We start from the raw sequence: 20,200 nt of genomic DNA on the forward strand, positions 1-20,200 counted from the left end.
TTGTCGAAAATTAAGGGGAGTTTTTTCTTATATAAACATATTCTTATATTCCTCCCTGAGGAGTTACATTTTTCTAAAAGGGGAGATAAAAATTAAGTCATTCTCTTTTCTCAAATTTCAGGCAAATTAAAAAAAATTAAACTTGTGGTTTTTCCAAATTTCATTTTTTAATTTGCCTGAAATTTAAGAAAAAAATAAAAATAAATGCGAAAAATTTTAGATGATTTTTTGTCAAAAATTAAAGAGGGTTTCTTAAATAACTATATACTCTCATATCCCTCCCTAAGGAATTACATTTTTCTAAAAAGGAGGATAAACATTAAGTTTTTCTTTTTTCGAATTTCAAGCAAATTAAAAAAATAAAACTTGGTGGTCTCTGTAAATATGTAACTCCTCGGGGAGAGATATAAGAGAATTTATATAAGAAACCCCCTTAATTTTCGACAAAGAATCATCTTCTAAAATTTTTTGCACTTATTTAGATACACCCTATATATTACACAAAAAATGCAAAGAATATATGCTTGCTTCATTAAAATTATGATTAAACATAATTAACATTAATAATAAATGTTCGCCTGCAAACAAATTCCACTACAAGAACGGATAAACTTTGTGCTCATTACCTTTATCAATTATTATTATTATCATTAATAATATACATTAACAGCTTATTTATATCGCTGTTAAAAAACCAATCGAGAGAAACGTCGAGGTATCCAAGTAAATAAAAGGAAAAAGAATTATCGCCATTTGCACGCTGTTATCTTTGCGCTCGCGATCGCTACGCATCTCCTTTCCTTAAGAATGCACCGATTAAAAGGGAAATTAATTTCCGAGCGTTTAAACATCGCTACCGAGCCGGCACGCTAATTACCGCGTAGTAATTATCGCGAGCGAGTCAGGTCGCGTATCAGGTCTCTCGCCGTTTATATTGCATCGTTGCATCGAGCGAACGAAACGCTCACGTTATATATCGCGATGCACCGAAACGATTCAGGATGCGTTCGAGAGATGCGTCTTCGATCTCGGTTTCGCTGGAGGCGATTTATCGCCGTACATCTTAAATGAAGTGGAACGGAGCGAAACGAAAAGAAATGCTAGCGCGGACTCTCAATGATATATGATATCGAGATATTATAAATATTCAACTCGCGTATACATAAATATGCACATTCTCGTTATTAATTAATATATTCTATAAAGGCGAGAATATAATTATTATTTTTTTTCCAATAATTAATTTCTGAACGTTCTCGTCCGACGCGGTTGCGCAAGACAAGAGACAGGGAAAACTCGCGATAAAAATGTACTTTTATATTCCGAACCGTGTTACTTAATTACGTACTTTCCAAGTCGCTTTCTACCTCGACCATTATTCACGCGCAACCTTAAGATGATCGGAGACACCCAGCTCGAGTCGCGATGCACTGTCGCCGCAGCAGGAGAAAGCTAAAGAGAACGTACTCGATAGTTTTATCGAGATGTACAGCACAATGTGATGGGGTTCCTTCATAGATGAAATACGTTATTGTGCGGAAAAACAACGTTTATGGAGCTTCGTCTGTGATTCATATTTGTTGTTAAGTTATAAATGTCAAGTCGAAGAAGAAACGCTTCTCTTGTTAGGGAAATAGTCATTTCAATAGAACACGCAAGATTATAATAACAGTCTAGTCTTTTTTTTATTTTGCTATATATATAAAATTTAAATTCTTTTATAACTCTAATTTTTTGTATAAAATAAATTTCTTGTCTTTCACTATGTCGGATATATATGTTATAATATATCCGATATAAGAGTCTTATATAAATTACTTACTATAAATTTTATAAGTCTTGTAAGACTTGAAATCACACTGTTACGTTTTCAATTGAACGTTACTTACATAACAATTTTTCTTATGGAAAATTGTACAAATAGAACTTGTTATTTTACAAAATACATAATTGTTTCCTCGAAGCTCTCCTCGAACTTGTTATCGTAAGATTAGCAAGTCATGTCAATGACTTTGTGATATGAATCGTATATTGAATCAGCATTTTTCCTCTTCGTGTTCGAATGACAGAACTGGTTCTCTTGCACGCCTCATTTTTTTTAAAGAAATGGCATTTTATGTCGTATGATAATTAGTAGATCCCGAAGGTAAAATAAACCTATTGTGCGTCCGTGGACAAAGGAAATGAAAACCGGCATAAAATCGGAGAACTTCGAGATGATCGCAAAAAGACACAGCTTTCGATTTAGGGATATCTTTTTTCAAGAGTAAAAACTCTTGAGTAAGAGCTCGTTAGTTCCGCGATTGATTCACACTAGATTGTGAACGGATTTCTCATTTTCTTTCTCTTTTGAATGTCTTTTTACTTATTTCTTTTCTTTTTCTCACAAGTTTCATGCTGAGATCTTTTATCTCTTTCTTATTCAATTCTGATAAAACATTTAGATGCACTAAAAAAATCATTAAATTAAGAAATATTTATTTCAATACTGTCTAATAAATCATTTATTTGAAACAAATAAATATTTCTGTTTTGAAAAACATTTTTTATATCAAATAAATATGTTTCACATAAAATCAATATTAAATTTCAAATAAATGATTTATTAGGCAGTATGCAAATAAATACTTATTCTAACTCAATAAAATTTGTTTTCAATGTGCTTATAATTAAATAATTTCATAGATAGATTTATCGCAAAAAAATATATATTTGAAAAAACAATTAAATTGATTGAAAGCTTATCTTTTAAAATGATAAAATGGCAATTGAAGAATTTTGCGCGAATTAAGCTTCTTCTGTTGCGACATTTTGCTGATTCTAGCATATATATATCTCGCTTAGAAGAAATCATTTTCAACTTACTGATTTTATCATGAATATTAGAACGTCTTGCACACGAGGCTTTTGCGAAAGATAATTATAGACACCCGACATTTTTCAATGACGCCACACAGATCGGACAATCGCGCTTCGTCGTTGCGTTATTCCGACCTCTTTTTTTCTCTCTTATAAGCGCGCAAACGTTCGTTTATGTATGCAACTGGCTAGTTTATAACGACCGCGATTGTACTTTCAAATATACTCACCGGAATGCCTGACGACGACGATTATGCACGTGGTCATGTCGTCCGAACCGAGGATGTTCACGTTCTCTGTGAAAGCGAAAAAGAATAGTTAGTGCGGCAGCGGTAGACAGATATACAGCACTTCGAGAGGCTACAGATTGTTAAGGATTGTTCGCCGATGCGGTAGAAACTTTCCACGATTATGTAAGATATAATTTTTGCAATTTCCGAATAGATCTGTACTTCTATAAGTATCTCTCTATACATCTATCGCTCATTATTTTACGAAAGATATCAAGATTTCTCTCAAGTACGCGAGAAACGATTTCAGATTCGTTTCAATCATTATTATGCAATTGAAAGAAATAAGTTAGATAGTGAGACGTATATGCAATTCAATTGATTTCCAAGTTTAATGTATTTTCGCTTTTTATACGATATTTTTTTTTTAATACGCCGTGATAAAGATTTAACACACAGAGAGAAAGATTAAGTTATTATTGCGACACGTTGCCGTGATTTAACGAAGCAATATGGAGAGATATGCTTCAGCGTGAAATTTATTTCTTTTTTTATTGTAGCAATCAGGCAAATCGTTATTTTTAAAAGTTATACTATCGAAAAAATCGGACTGTAATTTGCTCCGATAACAAGCGAAATAACGCTCCATAACAGCATCCGTCAATTTATCAACTCGCACGTTTGTTTGTTTTATTCTATAATTAAAGTGTAATCACAGCTGATTGGCGGGTTGTGTCAATTTTGCAATTTTGTCGATATCGCAAAAATTGCCGGTAACACAGTTCGATATAACATGTCGAGAGATAACACGGAGATCCCGCGGCTATATATCAATGACATGTTCTTTGATAAATACCGAGGGATTGTTTTTCGAAACGAGAGATTTCGCCTCTTTAAAATTTCGCGTTAATTAAACGTTCCTGTGATCTTAACATTTTTAATTATTTCGCCGCGCATATAAAGATAGGGAAAAAAATTATCATATATAAAAAAAAGTCGCCTCTTATAAGTGACTTCAATTTATAAACGTGACGAATTATTATTTATTATTTAAATAATCATCTTTCCCGTATCTAATGATAGGTTTTCAAGATACACGACCATGTTACTTTATCTGGAACGCGATAGTCTTCTATATAGAGACTAATGTGTTTTATCTAAACACGCATTTTCCCGAGCTTACATATAATGACCGTAGGATTGCTTAGCGGCGACGATGTCAATAAATTGTGCGCGCGTACGATAACCGTTTATATATCTCATTATATATCGCGACGAGAGATTTATTATTCCTGTCCGGATTCATTTCAGACAAGTCATTTCTCGTGATGATCGTCGGCGCGTTTGTGTAACTCTCTCGAACGCGCGAGGCTCTTTTTCATCTCCGCACTTGTGCATCATTTTTTTTGTTGACAAACCGAACTGCAAAAAACGCCTCGCACAAACAGAACACATGGCACTTACTGTCTTGCGGCAGAGTCGCAGCCATCTCTCGTTGCTGGACGTAGAGGAGGCCCATCGGGCCCACAAGTTTCGCCGATATCGAGTGCAGTCGGGCCGCGCTCTCGCGATATACCGGGTGGGCCGCGTATAAGGATCTGCTGTCCGCGGGGATTTCATCCTGCAGGACCACTCCGCCCACCACTAGCACCATCCTAAAAAAAAAAAAAAAGCGAAAAACAATGTCGATTAGAGGCAGCATATGGAAGATGGACTTATCGATTATACGGATGATTACACGGTGCGGATGACGCCTCGACGCGCATGAGAAATTAATTAATTCCGCAGAACAATACGAGCTCACGAGCGGTTGATAATTTATGCCAATGGCGGCCATTCTTCGCCGATTGATTTCCATTTTATTTCTCCGTTGACGCACGTGGTCTTAAAAATGGACGACGAGAGATTTCTTTATCGCACGAAGTTCAAGTTTGTATCTGACAGGTGATAAAGAAATAAAAAAGGTGTTAAAAAACGTATCTTTATTGTTCTGCGATTCTACTTCTCTTCACGTTTTCGTCGTGTACGCTCTATACTGATGTGCGAATGTATCAATATACTTTTACAGTAAATATGCACGTATATAATTTTCTCTTAGAATTTGCCCTAAAAATATAAAATATTAATATTTATACAGTAAATTTTACTATATACGTAATAAAATTAATCGAACATATTTTATGTTATTGTGGTAGATATTAATATTTTTATTACTATATAAATATTAATCAGAGATTCTTATAAAATTCTTCCAATACCATATTGTCCTATGATTACCATGATTTTCAGGGTAAATTCTAAGAGAAAATTCTCTCTGTGTGATTATTAATTCTTCGCAAGGGTGACAATTAACAATCATATTTTAAGAAAGAATCCTATTCACAATGTATTATAAATACTTTGGGAGCGCGTGCTTGTTCGATAATTAATGTTTCGCCACTATCGCGAATCAAGAGAGAATATTTTATCCGGAATAATAATTTAGGGAAAGTATATTGTATTTCACTACATTTATTCGAGTCACAAAGAATACAAACTTTTTACTCTCCACCGAGAAAAACCGTATTACGCGAACGCGAGTCAAATTCTATCTGCCTCTTCGAGGCCGCGCATTGTCTCGCTTCTCTCGATCATTCCACGACCTTATTTTTATTTTTAGGTAACTAGGCTATCTATTATTTTGAGGTACTCTCGCTTTTTATTATGTTCGGAAATCAAAATTTACCTTCGTCATGTTAGTCGCCTATTTGTTTATTTATTGTTTTGTGTCACCGGTCGCGATATTCTTAACACACGTCGCTTGTAACTTTAATTTTTATTTCGTATATATTCTTATTTCGTATATATTTTATATGCTTGTGGCATTTATCGCCACAATACAATTAAAATCATAATAATCTTCTTCAAAATCTACCTTAAGAAAACTAGATCCGTAATAAACATTTTTCAAATCTTTACCAAATAATAATTAAAAGAAATAATTATTATACGTATACGCTGTAAAAAAATGTAAAATTACATAAAAATAATTAAGTGTAAAATTACAACATAAATAATAAAATTGCATACATTTTCCTTATTTATCATGTGACTTTACATTTAATTATTTATGCAATTTTACATATTTCTATGTAATGTATTACATATTTTTTACAATGCTATATAAGCTAAGAATTAAAAATTTGTTTTTTATCAATTTATTACGTTTTTACAATCAAGATTTTTTAGATATGTATGGGGTGCTTCATCGAAATAGGTGTACTCCCTCTCTCTCTCTTTCTTTCAAGTCATTTGTAAAGCGGATCCGGCGCATATGTATATGATCTCGAGTAATAAATCATAACGGGCGAATCATTAAAATTAATTTACGGCAACCGTAAAGCAAAGTAATTGTCGCGCAACAGGCGGGTGTTAAACGTCACGTCGCGGTTGGCTTATCGAATATAAATTTCGTTCGCGCGCGCGAGAGAAAACGCCCTCGTTCTCCTTCGATCCTCACAATGAAGTCCTCGGGCAATATCTGCGCGCACGATCGAGGCTCTAGCATTGTGTGACAAAGCCGGTTACGGGATCGAGAGATTACCTGCTATATTGTCGACACCAAGTCTCGTCTCGTCTCTCGTGTCGATCGTGTTAACAATCACGATAACAAAACTAAAACTAGATCGGCTTATTCCGGGGTGAAGATTGTGAGCTCGATTCTGCGAAGTTATCCACCGTATCATTACGAGCGGCTTTACTCTCGGATATTGAATGACATTATATCGGCGGATGTATTGGAAGAAAGCGGGTTATCCGATCATTGTACGAGATTACAAAATTATATGACACGTACACTGAACAAATTTGTTAACTTGTGATTAAATCTTCCAACTAAATGAAGATATTTAAATTTAATATAACAAAACGTATATTTGACTTAAATACTAATACTATATGCTCAATTATAACAATATAGTAATTTAGTTGAAAGATTTAGTCGAGTTAACACATTTTTTCCAGTGTAGGTATACAGATCTTTTTCTAAGAAAACATAAAAATCTGTCTCTAAAATGTATGTTTCAATTAAAATACGTAAGTAATTAAAATAATAATTAATTTTCTTAGCACAAAGATGCGATAGATATATGTATAGAATTTGTTCAAGAAACATAAAACAATTTAGTATATAAGATTTATTGATGTTTATGTGTTGCATGTCATGATTCTTTTGTATTATGCGATTATTAAATAATAATTATTATTATGTGCAAAATATCTGCATATTGTATCTTATAATTTACATGGTTATTGATTAATATCGTGTTATACTTTTTTGCAATTAATGATACATATTATAAGACCCGACTTTAGACTTATAATAAAAAAATGACATACTTATTCCCAATCGTAAAAGAAGATTATACAAGACATTTTAATCGCATGCCCATCTCTCTATATAAATTGCGCTATTGATATAACTAAACATCGAAGCCGATCAATAAAACATTGATGATTATCATCTTCCTTTGATCCTAACGTACCCGTTCGTGCAAGAATCCGGAAGGATGACGCATCAGCGAGCGGTGGCTCTTCTTTTATATTAATCGATCAGGAAGGAAAAAAAGATTCCGAGTAATTGCGCGATTATAAGTGCAAACTAATCATTAATTATATCGATGACGTTCGCGGAACGGAGTGCCACGAGCGATATGGGGTTTTCGCAAAAACTCGCTGCAGCGTCCTCGTGCGCGATGCAAATCGTGGCAAGGACTAAAATAGATCCAGCGATCCACATGTCGTATGTCTGCAGCTGCTTCTGGGAATATATAGAAATATGCAACGCGCGAACAAAGCCGTGCCTCTCTCGTATTCCTTGTCTCTAATAAATTATTTCTCCGTTTTTGCACGGTTAATTGATGCATGAATGTAATAAAACTCAACTTACGACACTATCGATATACTTTTTGCTTCTTCGTTGAAAAACAAAATTATTAAATTATAAATATCTATTTCAATTCTGCTTAATCAATCATTTATTTAAAACAAATCAATATTTATCTGTCTTGAGAAAGATTTTCTTATATCGAAGAAATATTGTCCACATCAAATCAATATTATTAGTGTCAAATAAATGATGGATGGATATTAGGCAGTATTGAAATCAATATTTACTCGAATTCAATACATTTTTTCTCGGTGTTTTAAAACAATTATTAGACATTTTTTTCTTGTATAAATTTTAATTATTATACATGTGGTATAAATATATAAATCGCTTCACTTTTTCTCTGTTTTCCTCTTTTGAAATAGTGATTATTTTTTTATCATTGTTATAGGGACATAACAAATCACGATAAATCTTTCAGATTGTGTGAAAAAAATATAAAAATATGATTGCGAATTAAAAGGATAATTAATTAAAGAATGCGCGAAGATAAGTTTTACGCGTCCTTATAGGACGAATTTCACTTTGCATACGCAAGAGAGATGTTACCTTTAACATGATGTTAACTTTACTCAAATAACTGCACAATTCTATGTAATTATATATCCCATTCTCTTTCCGTCGCTCTAGAAACGAAGGAACAGAAAATTGCAGGACGACCAGCCGGGCGGTATATCTTATAGTCGCAAGCCGCGTACAATGTATGTAGGTTTCAGTATTAAGGAGCACGGTACTGTAATCCAGATGAGATAATTGCATGTTTTGTATTCGGCGGAAATATCGCGGCTTAATTATACGGCGCGCGACATGCGATGCATAACTGCGCCTCGAGCGAATTCTACTCGCTCTCGCTATTCGTAATTTCGCGTTTGCAATTCATTTCGTTCCGTAAACGATGCGCGCCACGTGACGGAAATCTTGCGCCGACGTAATTAAACATTTTGGAGACGCGAGCCTCGCTTTTCGCATTAAAACATGAGTTATTCTCGTCTTCGTCTTACCAAATTTTCGTCTCAAAAAAAGTTTTAACTTCAAAGATACGATGTAGAATTTAGTCAACATGCATTGCAATTTTTGACTATAAAATAGCCGTCTTTATTTATGGGAAATAGATCACCATGGTTGCAAGAAAACAAAAAAATAGCGTCCGGTCTCTAAAAACGTGTTCAGCGAGATTAACCCTTAGTCCCGACTCATGGGTCGTTTGCGATCCAAACGAACAAGTGATTGTTCCTTAGGTACCTCCATTTCTTAATAACAAACTATATAAAAAAATAATTTTTATCGAAATATTATGATTGGGACTTTAAGTTGAAGGTTGCAAGAAGCTCCATGAATTTCTTCAGATTTTTTAAAGCGTTTTTACTGATCCAAATAACGCAAAGACGCAAACGACCCATGAGTCGGGATTAAAGGTGCCGAAAAGAACCGTCGGGACTAAGGGTTAAGAGAAACGTCAAACGAAAGTAAGACGTCGTAATTGTTGTTTGGCTTATGTATAATTATTCGCATCACGAGCAGTCGCTTGTCTAATAATTAGATAAGCCACGGTCCGATCGCGATTAACGATCACGTGGAAGCGGCAGCTACGCTGACGTAGAGCAGCGACAATTCGCGCAAAACCAACATTATCGCGTGACATTCGCGCGCGTTTGAGATAGCTGTTGCCTTATGTTATGTATAATATTCGAGGAAAAGCATTTGCTAGTTGTTGCGATATTAGTATATCGAGATTTCTTCTAATGAAATATCATATCAATAACAGACGTATTGCGACACGTTGTTTACACATGATGTCACACGATTATCACATGGATTGCACAGATTCAGAATATTCCAGAGCTCCTTCTTCCGAATCATTTTATATATAACAGGGTGTCTGACATGAGGTGTCACACCGAAAATATACAAGTAGATCTTGTTATTTGGAGACAATTTTTCCTCGGCAAAATATCGAGGCATCAATAATTTTCGAGTTATAAGCAATTAGAAATAAAGGGTTTTTTTGCAAACTAAGCCTTGTGGAAATAAAGTATTAACAAAACTACATTCTCCAATTAATTTTAAGTAGAGTTTATTTTGATAAAATTTTAATTTAAGGTTTAATTATGAAGATACAAAATTAGGAACATGCAAAAAATGATGGTCTTTCTCGACATTTTTGCTGAGGAAAAATCGTCTCCAAATAACGAGATTTACTTATATATTTTCGATGTGACACTTTATGTCAGACACTCTGTATATATACTGAAAAAAATGTTAACTTGACCGTTCAATTAAATTACTATTTTGTTAATTGAATATATATTAGTATTTAAGTTAAATATACGTATTGTTAAATTTAATATGTTATATTTAATTTAAATATTTCTATATGTTCAATTAATAAAATAATATTTAGTTGAACGATTTAGTCAAGTTAACAGTTTTTTTGAGTATATATAAGAGATAGAGAAAAAAAAAGATAAAAAGAAAGAGAGAAAAGATGCGTTCGAGAAAAATTATATATGATACAAGCCAGGGCTTACATATAAAAATTATTTAGATTATTTTGTCACTGCGATATGTAAATAAAATGTAAAAGATCTTATTTGTGTCCTATGTATATCAAATTACCTTATTTAGTTGATTTCGTTTCCAGAAAAAATAAATAACAATTTTTTTACGTTTTGATAGAATGTAGAAAATACGTGATATATGTATATTATACAACTGTATGCGTTCCTGTTTTCAAATTTATGATCTTTGTCACGTGTAAAACTATCGAATTGTCTCGCTATTGAAATTCTACAAGCACTTCACCGCGAAAAAATTTCAAGTACTTTTCATTTCACTGTTATTTCAGCCGATATTTCTCGATTCACATGATATGTCACTAAAAAAAAGTATCTATTGCATGTCATAAATTTGTTCACAAGTATTTTTTATCACATATTAAACTAACTTTTTTTTTATTTTTAGAGAGATATCTCGATTTTACGTCGTGATTTTAATTCACTGATTAAAAATCGAGAATTATTCGGTCGACTTGCGTCTATATGTCGCGCATCACTTCGCGAATCAAAATCGCGAACGAATCGCGGAATTTGAAAATTTCCGCGGATGATATATTTCGAACAAACGTGTCAGAACGATCACTTCCGGTTCATGACGCGCTGGCCCGCGTGCTCCGAGGATCTCGCGAGGAGCCACCGATCGAGGATCGAAACGAGCCGCGACTAAGTTCGTCCGCGACGTTTTCATTCAGTCGATGCGGACTGTCCCGGAGCTCATTAACAAATCGCGTTAATTATGGTTTCCCTTATCAGCCGGAGCGGCGATTGGACGACCGCGTGAACGCGGTAGGACGGGTTAAAATCCAAGCGGAACCAATCGGGGCCGGCTCATCGATCGAATGTCGGGGTAACGCGAACGAGAAAATAACATGTTTGGCTCTGTCGGCAGGGCTTAGGAATCGAAATCGCCTCGATCCCGCATTTTTTTTCCTTATTCTTTCCGCTTGCACCGGGCGAGCGGCGCGATACATCGTGAGAGCGCTCCTTCGCAGAGTGGCCCAAAAATTCGAATCATGCGAGAACTGATAATTTAATTAATAATCATAAAAAATCGTAATGTGTGTACATTATATATTTTGCCGATAATGTTCGTAAAGAAAAATAATGGATTATGAATGAAATATTTCAAATATTAATTGTAGAAGGATAATTGTAATATATTACACAATTATAATAATAATTATTAATCTTTTAAAATAAATATTAAAATTACAAATAATTATTAATATTTTAAAATAAATATTAAAATTACAAATAATTATTAATATTTATCATCGTGAGAGCGCTCCTTCGCAGAGTGGCCCAAAAATTCGAATCATGCGAGAACTGATAATTTAATTAATAATCATAAAAAATCGTAATGTGTGTACATTATATATTTTGCCGATAATGTTCGTAAAGAAAAATAATGGATTATGAATGAAATATTTCAAATATTAATTGTAGAAGGATAATTGTAATATATTACACAATTATAATAATAATTATTAATCTTTTAAAATAAATATTAAAATTACAAATAATTATTAATATTTATTATCGTGAAAGCGCTCCTTCGCAGAGTGGCCCAAAAATTCGAATCATGCGAGAACTGATAATTTAATTAATGATAATAAAAAATCGTAATATGTTTACATTATATATTTTGCTGATAATGTTCGTAAAGAAAAATAATGGATTATGATATCTCAAATATTAATTGTAGAAGGATAATTGTAATATATTACACAACTATAATAATTATTAATACTAAAAGTTTAAATACACATATACAAGCTAATGAACCACAAATCGATTTTATAAATTTAAATTATTATTTACTAAGATATTGTATTTATTCAAATCTTTATTAATTATTTTATATTGCGCCTTATACAATCTATACATTTTAATATAAAAAATTTTATAAAATAATATCTTAGCTATTTCTCTATATGGTATTGAATGAACAACAGATATTGGAAGCGTATTTTCAAAGTATTAAGTATACAAATATAACTGCAAATCAAAAATCTTTTCGTCCCGTGAAAAGAGAGTACCGAGTGGAAAAACAGACAATATGATACTATCTGAATATATGTAAATATATGGAGAAGAGTCAACCAATGTGTATTTTCACAATGAAGAGCGAAAAATACTTGAACCACCTGAATAAGCAGTTACAGATTCCGGTCGAGATATATATATATATATATATATATATATATATATATATATACAGGGTGTCCGGTAACTAACGGACCAACGATAACAAGTGGGTTCTTTGGTCAATTTGGGAACGATTTTTCCTCAGCGAAAATGTCGAAAAAGGTCGTCATTTTTTACAACTTTCCAATATTTGTCATTATGTATCTTTATAACTAAGCCTCAAATTAAAATTTTATTATAGTAAACTCTACCTGAAATTAACTGAAGAATGTAATTATGTTAGATTTTTAACTCCAAAACGTTTAGTTTTCAAAAAACCCATTTTTTTCAAACGCTTATAACTCGAAAATTATTGACTTCTCAACATTTTTGCTAAGGAAAAATCGTCTCCAAATTGGCCAGAGAATCCGCCCTTAATCATTGGTCCGTTAGTTACCGGACACCCTGTATATAAATCGCGCATATAATAAAAATCATAAAGGATATAAATACTAATTCTGCAAACAGAAGATATCGAGTAAAGAAGTCGAGCAAAACTCTTGTTTAAGTACAAAGAAAAAATTATGTAACAATCAAGTATCTCGAATCTATTGTATATATTTTATTAACTCTCCGCACATTTAGTTATAATCTAAACTTAATATTTATTTTTAATTGCATTAAATATCTTTGCATTAAATTTCAAAGCCAAAATCTTGGAAGATTTGTAAAAAAAGATTCATGTCAATTTCTTATTAAAGCATTAATTTAAATTCCATATCCGGTTTCGAAATAATTGATTCAGATAAATACAACGTCACGTTCTTCTCTCTGGCTATCTAAATCGTAACATCGCACTGCGTGATCATTACTCTACCTAAAGTTATGTTAATTTCCTTCGTTCGATTTGAGAATGCGATAGGGAAGAATACTACATTTCGGAATATACTATACATACGATTTTATGACAGCATGACGTCAATGATGCGTAACGCTTGGAAACAGTCAAAGCGAATAACATAAAGATATAAGCAACGATACATAAATATCCATAAATATAAGAATACAAGATAGTGAGATAAAGATTTATCTCACCAGGAATGTCGAATAATCAGCATGGAGTTAAAAAGATTTATCCTTCTCGGAAGCTACGAGAGACGTCATCGTACAAACACAGTTGAAAAATATGTGTTAACAGATATCACATGTCCCAAATGGTCCACACAAATACTGTGTTAATATTTTAACACAAAATAAATACAAAACTTATTTAAACTGAATTTTGTGTAAAATTGACAAAATTAAAATTAACTAAAAATATATTAATTTTAGATTTTATCATCTCCATTTATAAAATAAAAAAATCAACATTTTTTTTGCAAATTTCAACCGATCTTGTCATTAATAAGAACATATTTATTATGTAAAAATAAAAATAGATGCACACTGTGTTATTTACATCCTTTTTCAGTTCTTTAATAATTTAACATTAAAATCAAATTGAATACTTAAAACGTCGCTAGTGGTATTTAAAATAGGAACGATATATTTAATTCGACCCGAACTAGCCAAGAAAATTTTTATTTTATTTCCACAACAGTTTTTTGACGATCCATCATAACGATAAGATGCGGTTACTTTCTTTCAAAAGTTATTTCAAATGTTTTTAAAAAAGTCCGATATCATATTGTTTAATAATCATGACAACAGTGTCAACTAACCGCGCTTTTATCAAGGAATTTTTCACTTGAAAAGGACCAAAAACAGAGATGGTCGAAACGTTGTGGAAATAAAATAAAAATTTTTTTGGCTAGTTTGAATCGAATTAAATATATCGTTCCTATATTTAACATTAAGTTCAATGAAATTTAACTGGGACCGTTTTTAAGAAGAAAACACATTTTCCTCCTGTGTTCATACGAGTAGTAAACGAGTGAACGACAGCCTTCTAAGTACATAATCGCGACTGATCGAAGGGTCAGGGATCTCCACCCCGAGCATCAACTACCCTCGAAGAAGTTCGAAGAAAGGGAGAGGAGGAGACCTCAGGGATGCGATAGGATCTGAACATGGGATTAGAGGCGCGTAGCCAAACGTTATCGATGAGATTTCACAGATGGACGCGGACGGGTCGCTCGAAAAATGCCTTTACATCAGATTAAGCGCGCGCGAATCTTCCGCGATCCACCCCTGGAACGAATCGCGGCACCGATACGATACCGGGATGATACCGTACGGATATATCGGGATCGAGGAGAAGCGGAACACTCTCCTTCGCTGGCGGCACGCCTCCTCGTTCCCGGATCGATCCCAAACGATTTACGGTCGGGATCGATTTGATCGACGATTAAGAGGATCGCGCGCTCTCACCCTGCGCTGTTCTCGCCTCGACGTCGAGGAGCAATATATTTCTTTGACCGCGCGAGAGGGAAGGTAGGGAAGTATTAACCCTCTCTCGGGTGCATGGCTTTTAAAGCTCGGTACGCGTCGTCGCCGATTAATGCCGACCGCGCGTTTTCCGTGTAAAAGCACAAACTGAATTTATCGCGGATTCTCCGACCAAATCTCGGGTATACCGGGTGTTCGGCACGATTTCAAGCGCGCACAGATATGTTTCAGCTTTTTTATCCCAACTTTGAACAAATAATTTTTTAATTTTTTCTATTTTTTGATATAGTATAATAGTCTCTCTTAAATAATTAATTAATTAACATTTAATTAATTATTTAAGAGAGACTATTATGCTATATCGAAGTATCAAAAAATTTAAAAATTATTTGTTCAAAGTTGGGATAAAAAAGAAAATGTTAGATAATTAATTAAATGTTAATTAATTAGATTAAAATCTTAACAGTATGATATACATATGCTGCAAAAAAGTAAAAAATTATACCTACATACTCTTGTATTAATTTCGTTTTATATGTAATTGAATTTTTCAATGAGATAAGTTACATAAGCTACGTAAGAATATTTATTTGATGATGTGAAGATATATAATATTAGAAAATAAGAGTTCTGTATTAAACAATTTGCTTTCTTTTAATCTAATCAATTTCACTAGTTAGTATATAATAATTCTTATCACACGTCAGTTATCATTATTATTTTGAGTAGGTACTTCGAAAAAAATGAACATAATATTCTTCATTCTGCCACGAGCAATTGGACATAATAAAATTTGGATATTAAAATAATAGATAACGTCGTCATTTCGCTGACTAACAAAATTTACTGATATTGATCGAATGATCGAAGATGAACAGAAAAAGTACATGAAGAAATTTTTCTCTTAGAATTTACCCTATGAAAATCATTGTAATCGTGGGACAATACTGGATGAATTTTATGAATTTTTTTCATTAAATATTTACGATAATAAAAAATATTAATATCTGATTAAATATATTTACAATAAAAAATATTAATATCTACCACAATAAGATATAAAATATGTTCGATTAATTCTACTATATACATAGTAAAATTGAATATTTGTATTGTGATAAATATCAGAGGAACTCACACATATAAAATTCTTCCAATACCTTATTGTCCCACAATTAGCATAATTTTCAGGGTAAATTAATAGAAAATTCTCTCTGTGTATAAATAAAAAAATGAGATAAAATAAAAGACGATTCTAAATATCTACCACAATAAGATATAAAGTATGTTCGATTAATTCTACTATATACATTTTTATTGTGATAAATATCGCAGAGAAACTCATAAAATTCTTCCAATACCATATTGTCCCACGATTAGCATGATTTTTTCAGGGTAAATTAAGAGAAAATTCCCCTTACATATAAAAATTAAAAAATAAGATAAAATAAAAGACGATTTTAACGAAGACGAGGAATCTTGTACATCGTCGAGTTGCGCGAGAGCGGCAATTCCCATGACGCGCGGAAAATTAGAACTGCGCGGACGATGAGATTATACGGCGCGGTAGGTAGATAGGTATGGCTATTGTGTGCCGACGAAAATTACACTCTTCAAAATCCATTGTACTAGATTGCCGGCCGTGCCAGTAGATTTTCTACGTCGTTCCTGTATCGTCGTTGTCGTCTTCGTCTCCGTCCATCTTCCTCCTTTATCATTGTTCATCCTCTATGGACGTTTACTTTCGATATACGAGGCTAAATTTCAGCGTCACATTATCGGGATGCATCAACCGAGAGATGCATCGCGATATGGGAAGATATTTGCTTTCGCTAGCTCTGCTAAACCTTTTTTAGATTCTGCTACTTTGTTGGTTAAATATTGCTAGTATGTATCTATAGTTTTTCTGTTATTTTTATATTTTCTTGTTTTATAGTCTTGTTATATATAATTATAATAAAAATTAGTTTATAATTTGTCATATATTTTTCAATAGATTATATATTATATAAAGTAATTGTAAAAAAAGTTTTTTTTACAGACGTACTACCCTCTTTTTTCTGCTCCAAAATTAAGAGACATGTTAAAATCCACGTTGTTTTCTTAAGTTTCTATTCTATTAATTACATTTGTGAGCGGTTAATCTTACCGAAAATAAATAACAACCACGGAAAACGAAACAGTATAGATTATTCTGCTAAGACAAGCGCTTATTTTGAACGTCTTGACTGATTTAACGCCGTTTTTACTTCGCGCCATTGGTAGATAATACATACATGTGCATGTAAATGAGAGCGATATAAAAATGGAGAAAGCAAAGTCATTCAGATAGTGTCGAACATAAATATCTTCACGCGAGTATCTGGAACAGAGATAAGAATACCGCGATGTGTGTGCCTAGAATCGGGATATATAATTTCCGTTAAAACGATTCGACGGCTCTCCGAGAGCTATCAGATTCGATATAAAACGACTTCGTAGCAAAAAGTCGCGTAAACATCGATTTCGTGACGAGTTTGCAATATGCCAGAGTCTCGCATTATAAATTTCATTCTTTTCGATTTTTCATTCAGCCGAAGAATTTTATCGGATTTCAGATACAAGAGCAGTATTTTTTTAAAATTATTTTTAGCCTCAAAATAAAATCACATTCAGCGAAAATATTCAAAAACATTTATAATCTTTCTTTATATATCACTCTCCCAATCTTTATTTAAGTTGCTAAAATATCGCAAAATATATATTATTGAAATTCATATTAACCGCAATAATATTGTTGATCGTATAATTTCTGATATCGAGAGATGGAATTTTTTTTCAATAGTAATCTAACACGTCAATAGCAATATATATAGACAATATTTAGTATTGAAATTTTTTTCCTATATTATTTGAATAATATCTTTTTAACTCTCTACTTTTATATACAGAGAAAAACCAATAATAATGAAATAAGCAGATTTGCTGATATTCCGCTATGCATTTATAAATGATTGTGCATATTATACACACAATTATGAATATACATGAATGTATATGATGAGAATTGATGATATTTATTCACATATTTTATAATTTAATAATTTTAATAATTAAACTTTATACAATTGATTATTTAGTATTTAGTGTTTGAGAAGGTGTTGGGTCGTTTTTATTAGTTTTAATTGCACGAGTTTTTGGCATTGAGCCATATTATATATACATACATACATATACACATATCAAAATATTAAAAACGTGTATTCGCTCGTCTATTGATTAAAACAAAATTTAATATATATAAAAAGGCCAACTAATCGAGCATTATTAGATGATATAAACTAAGTATTTATTCTATATAAGATAATACAAATGTTTCGACCGCACGCGGTCTTCTTCAGTATAGGAATTAAAAGTAGATGATCATAAGTGATTGTAAGTCGCAATTTTATCGCCGAATTAGTGCATGTCGTGTTAAGTCAAATTACAAAACGTCAATATATTTCTTACGGATTGATCGCTCTATTGAGATGTTTGGCCGATCCCATAGATTTCATCGTTAGTATGCGAGAAAATTATTGTTGCCATAACGCATTGTAATGTTTGTCGCCTCCCAACTAGACCGTACCAACGTAGCATGACCTCTCATTTCCAAATGTCACATGTTCAACATTTGACATTTCATCTACTTTTAATTCCTATACTGAAGAAGACCGCGTGCGGTCGAAACGTTTGTACTGTATTATCTTATATAGAATAAATAATTAGTTTATATCATCTAATAATGCTCGATTAGTTGGCCTTTTTATATACATTAAATATACATATATCGTTTGAAATTTCTTCGGCAAAATGATTTCACCCGTATCAAATTTAATCGCGAATTTTGATTTAAAAAGAAGAGAGAATCGCCGGCGCGACAGAAGAAAATTACGGCGATATCGATCGAAAATCAGCGATGAGTGTATGCAATTATTGAAGAAGAGAGGGAGAGAGATGGACGAAGAGGTTGGAAGCGATTCCCGCCCGGTATATACAAAGGAGGCGAGCAGAAGACAGAGGGTGGACTCGAGAGAGAGAGAGAGAGAGACGAGGCCCTTCGTGACCGTAATCGGCGAGTCGGGAGGAGACCGCTCAGATCGAGCCACACGGAAATCCACTTGAAAAGTAGCCATTACCTTAATTATTGGTCTCTCTAAGAGAGGCCATGGAGCGCGTATTCAGTATCAATCCCTCGGGATTCTCTTCGCGGTATTCGAGTCACGGAATTGGAAAAGGGAGCATGTATTCATTTGCAGTATACTTCTTTGAAATCAATCTTGTCTATTTTTTTATGAAATTGTACGCGAATAAGAAAAATTCATCATTTATTTCTATATCAAATTAGTTTCACATTTTTCGGCTGAAATATATATATTTCGAAAAAATATAATAGTAACAATAAAAGCTGATTCTATGATTATCGATTAAAAAATATCGATGTACCAGGAAAAAATATGTCATACAATCAAGGGGAATAAAATAAAGAGAGTGGGATGAATTAAATCGGCGGAAACGAAGGCGACAAATAAATCATAACGGGAACTGAATATAGTTTCCCCTTTTGATTAAGCCGAAAAGGGGAAGTAATTAAAGCTGGGAATTCGAATAAATTGGCAGCGAACACTTCGGAGAGAAAGGGAAACGAGAGGAGACCGATGAGCGAAGAGTGTAGATCGACCTTTAATAACCGCGTATCGGCGTTCGACGAGGCCGGTTCTTCAAGACGTTCTCCAAAAGGATCAACGAAAAAGCATCGATCGAGCGAGGCATCGTTCACTTAAGGAATTAGCGATAATGGCGGTGCAACGCCGCGCAACTTCGTTGCACGCTATTTCATAATGCAACGCTATCGAAAGCAAAGAGAGTGGAGTGGATCCACGAGGGTGAGTTAACGTACCCCGCTGGTAATTTACGATGCTTTTGCGCGGATCGATCAATATTTGGTGGAAAACTAACTAAGTCATCTGAGAAACTTGCGTTTTTTCACTAATGCATCTTTGCATCCCTCTACAAGTTTGAATCAATAAACTCTGTTCGATCAGAAAACTGACAAACTCTAACAGATTTTTAAACTTGCACAAGTAAATAAATAA

At 33.1% G+C, this 20,200-nt stretch overlaps 1 protein-coding gene and 2 long non-coding RNA genes across 5 annotated transcripts in view; 2 read left to right on the forward strand and 1 right to left on the reverse strand.

The window, feature by feature from the left end:
• The window catches only part of LOC114933500 (uncharacterized), a 140,615-nt gene that overhangs the window by 89,235 nt on the left and 31,180 nt on the right, over positions 1–20,200 (forward strand). The gene's annotated exons all lie outside the window — the stretch shown is intronic.
• Ntan1 (N-terminal amidohydrolase 1) overlaps positions 1–20,200 on the reverse strand; it is a 58,882-nt gene that overhangs the window by 4,397 nt on the left and 34,285 nt on the right. Inside the window, exons 1-3 of one of the 3 annotated variants that reach the window (XM_029306118.2) lie at positions 10,633–11,289; positions 4,554–4,744; positions 3,090–3,155 (exon numbers count right to left, since the gene is read on the reverse strand). In XM_029306118.2, the coding sequence (XP_029161951.1) occupies positions 3,090–3,155; positions 4,554–4,743 (256 nt within the window). In that variant the 5' untranslated portion in view covers position 4,744; positions 10,633–11,289. Of the gene's footprint in view, positions 1–3,089; positions 3,156–4,553; positions 4,745–5,626; positions 5,935–10,632; positions 11,290–20,200 lie in introns of those variants that run through there. The other 2 variants (XM_029306119.2, XM_029306117.2) reach the window with 2 other exon arrangements.
• On the forward strand, positions 2,985–6,078 carry LOC146722583 (uncharacterized). Its single transcript, XR_014925082.1, has 2 exons — positions 2,985–3,272; positions 4,401–6,078. It is a non-coding gene; the product is annotated as an uncharacterized LOC146722583 (long non-coding RNA).

Source organism: Nylanderia fulva, unplaced genomic scaffold (assembly GCF_048542155.1).
Source record: "Nylanderia fulva isolate GAGA-0341 unplaced genomic scaffold, ASM4854215v1 Scaffold3, whole genome shotgun sequence".
Classification (NCBI taxonomy): domain Eukaryota; kingdom Metazoa; phylum Arthropoda; class Insecta; order Hymenoptera; family Formicidae; genus Nylanderia; species Nylanderia fulva.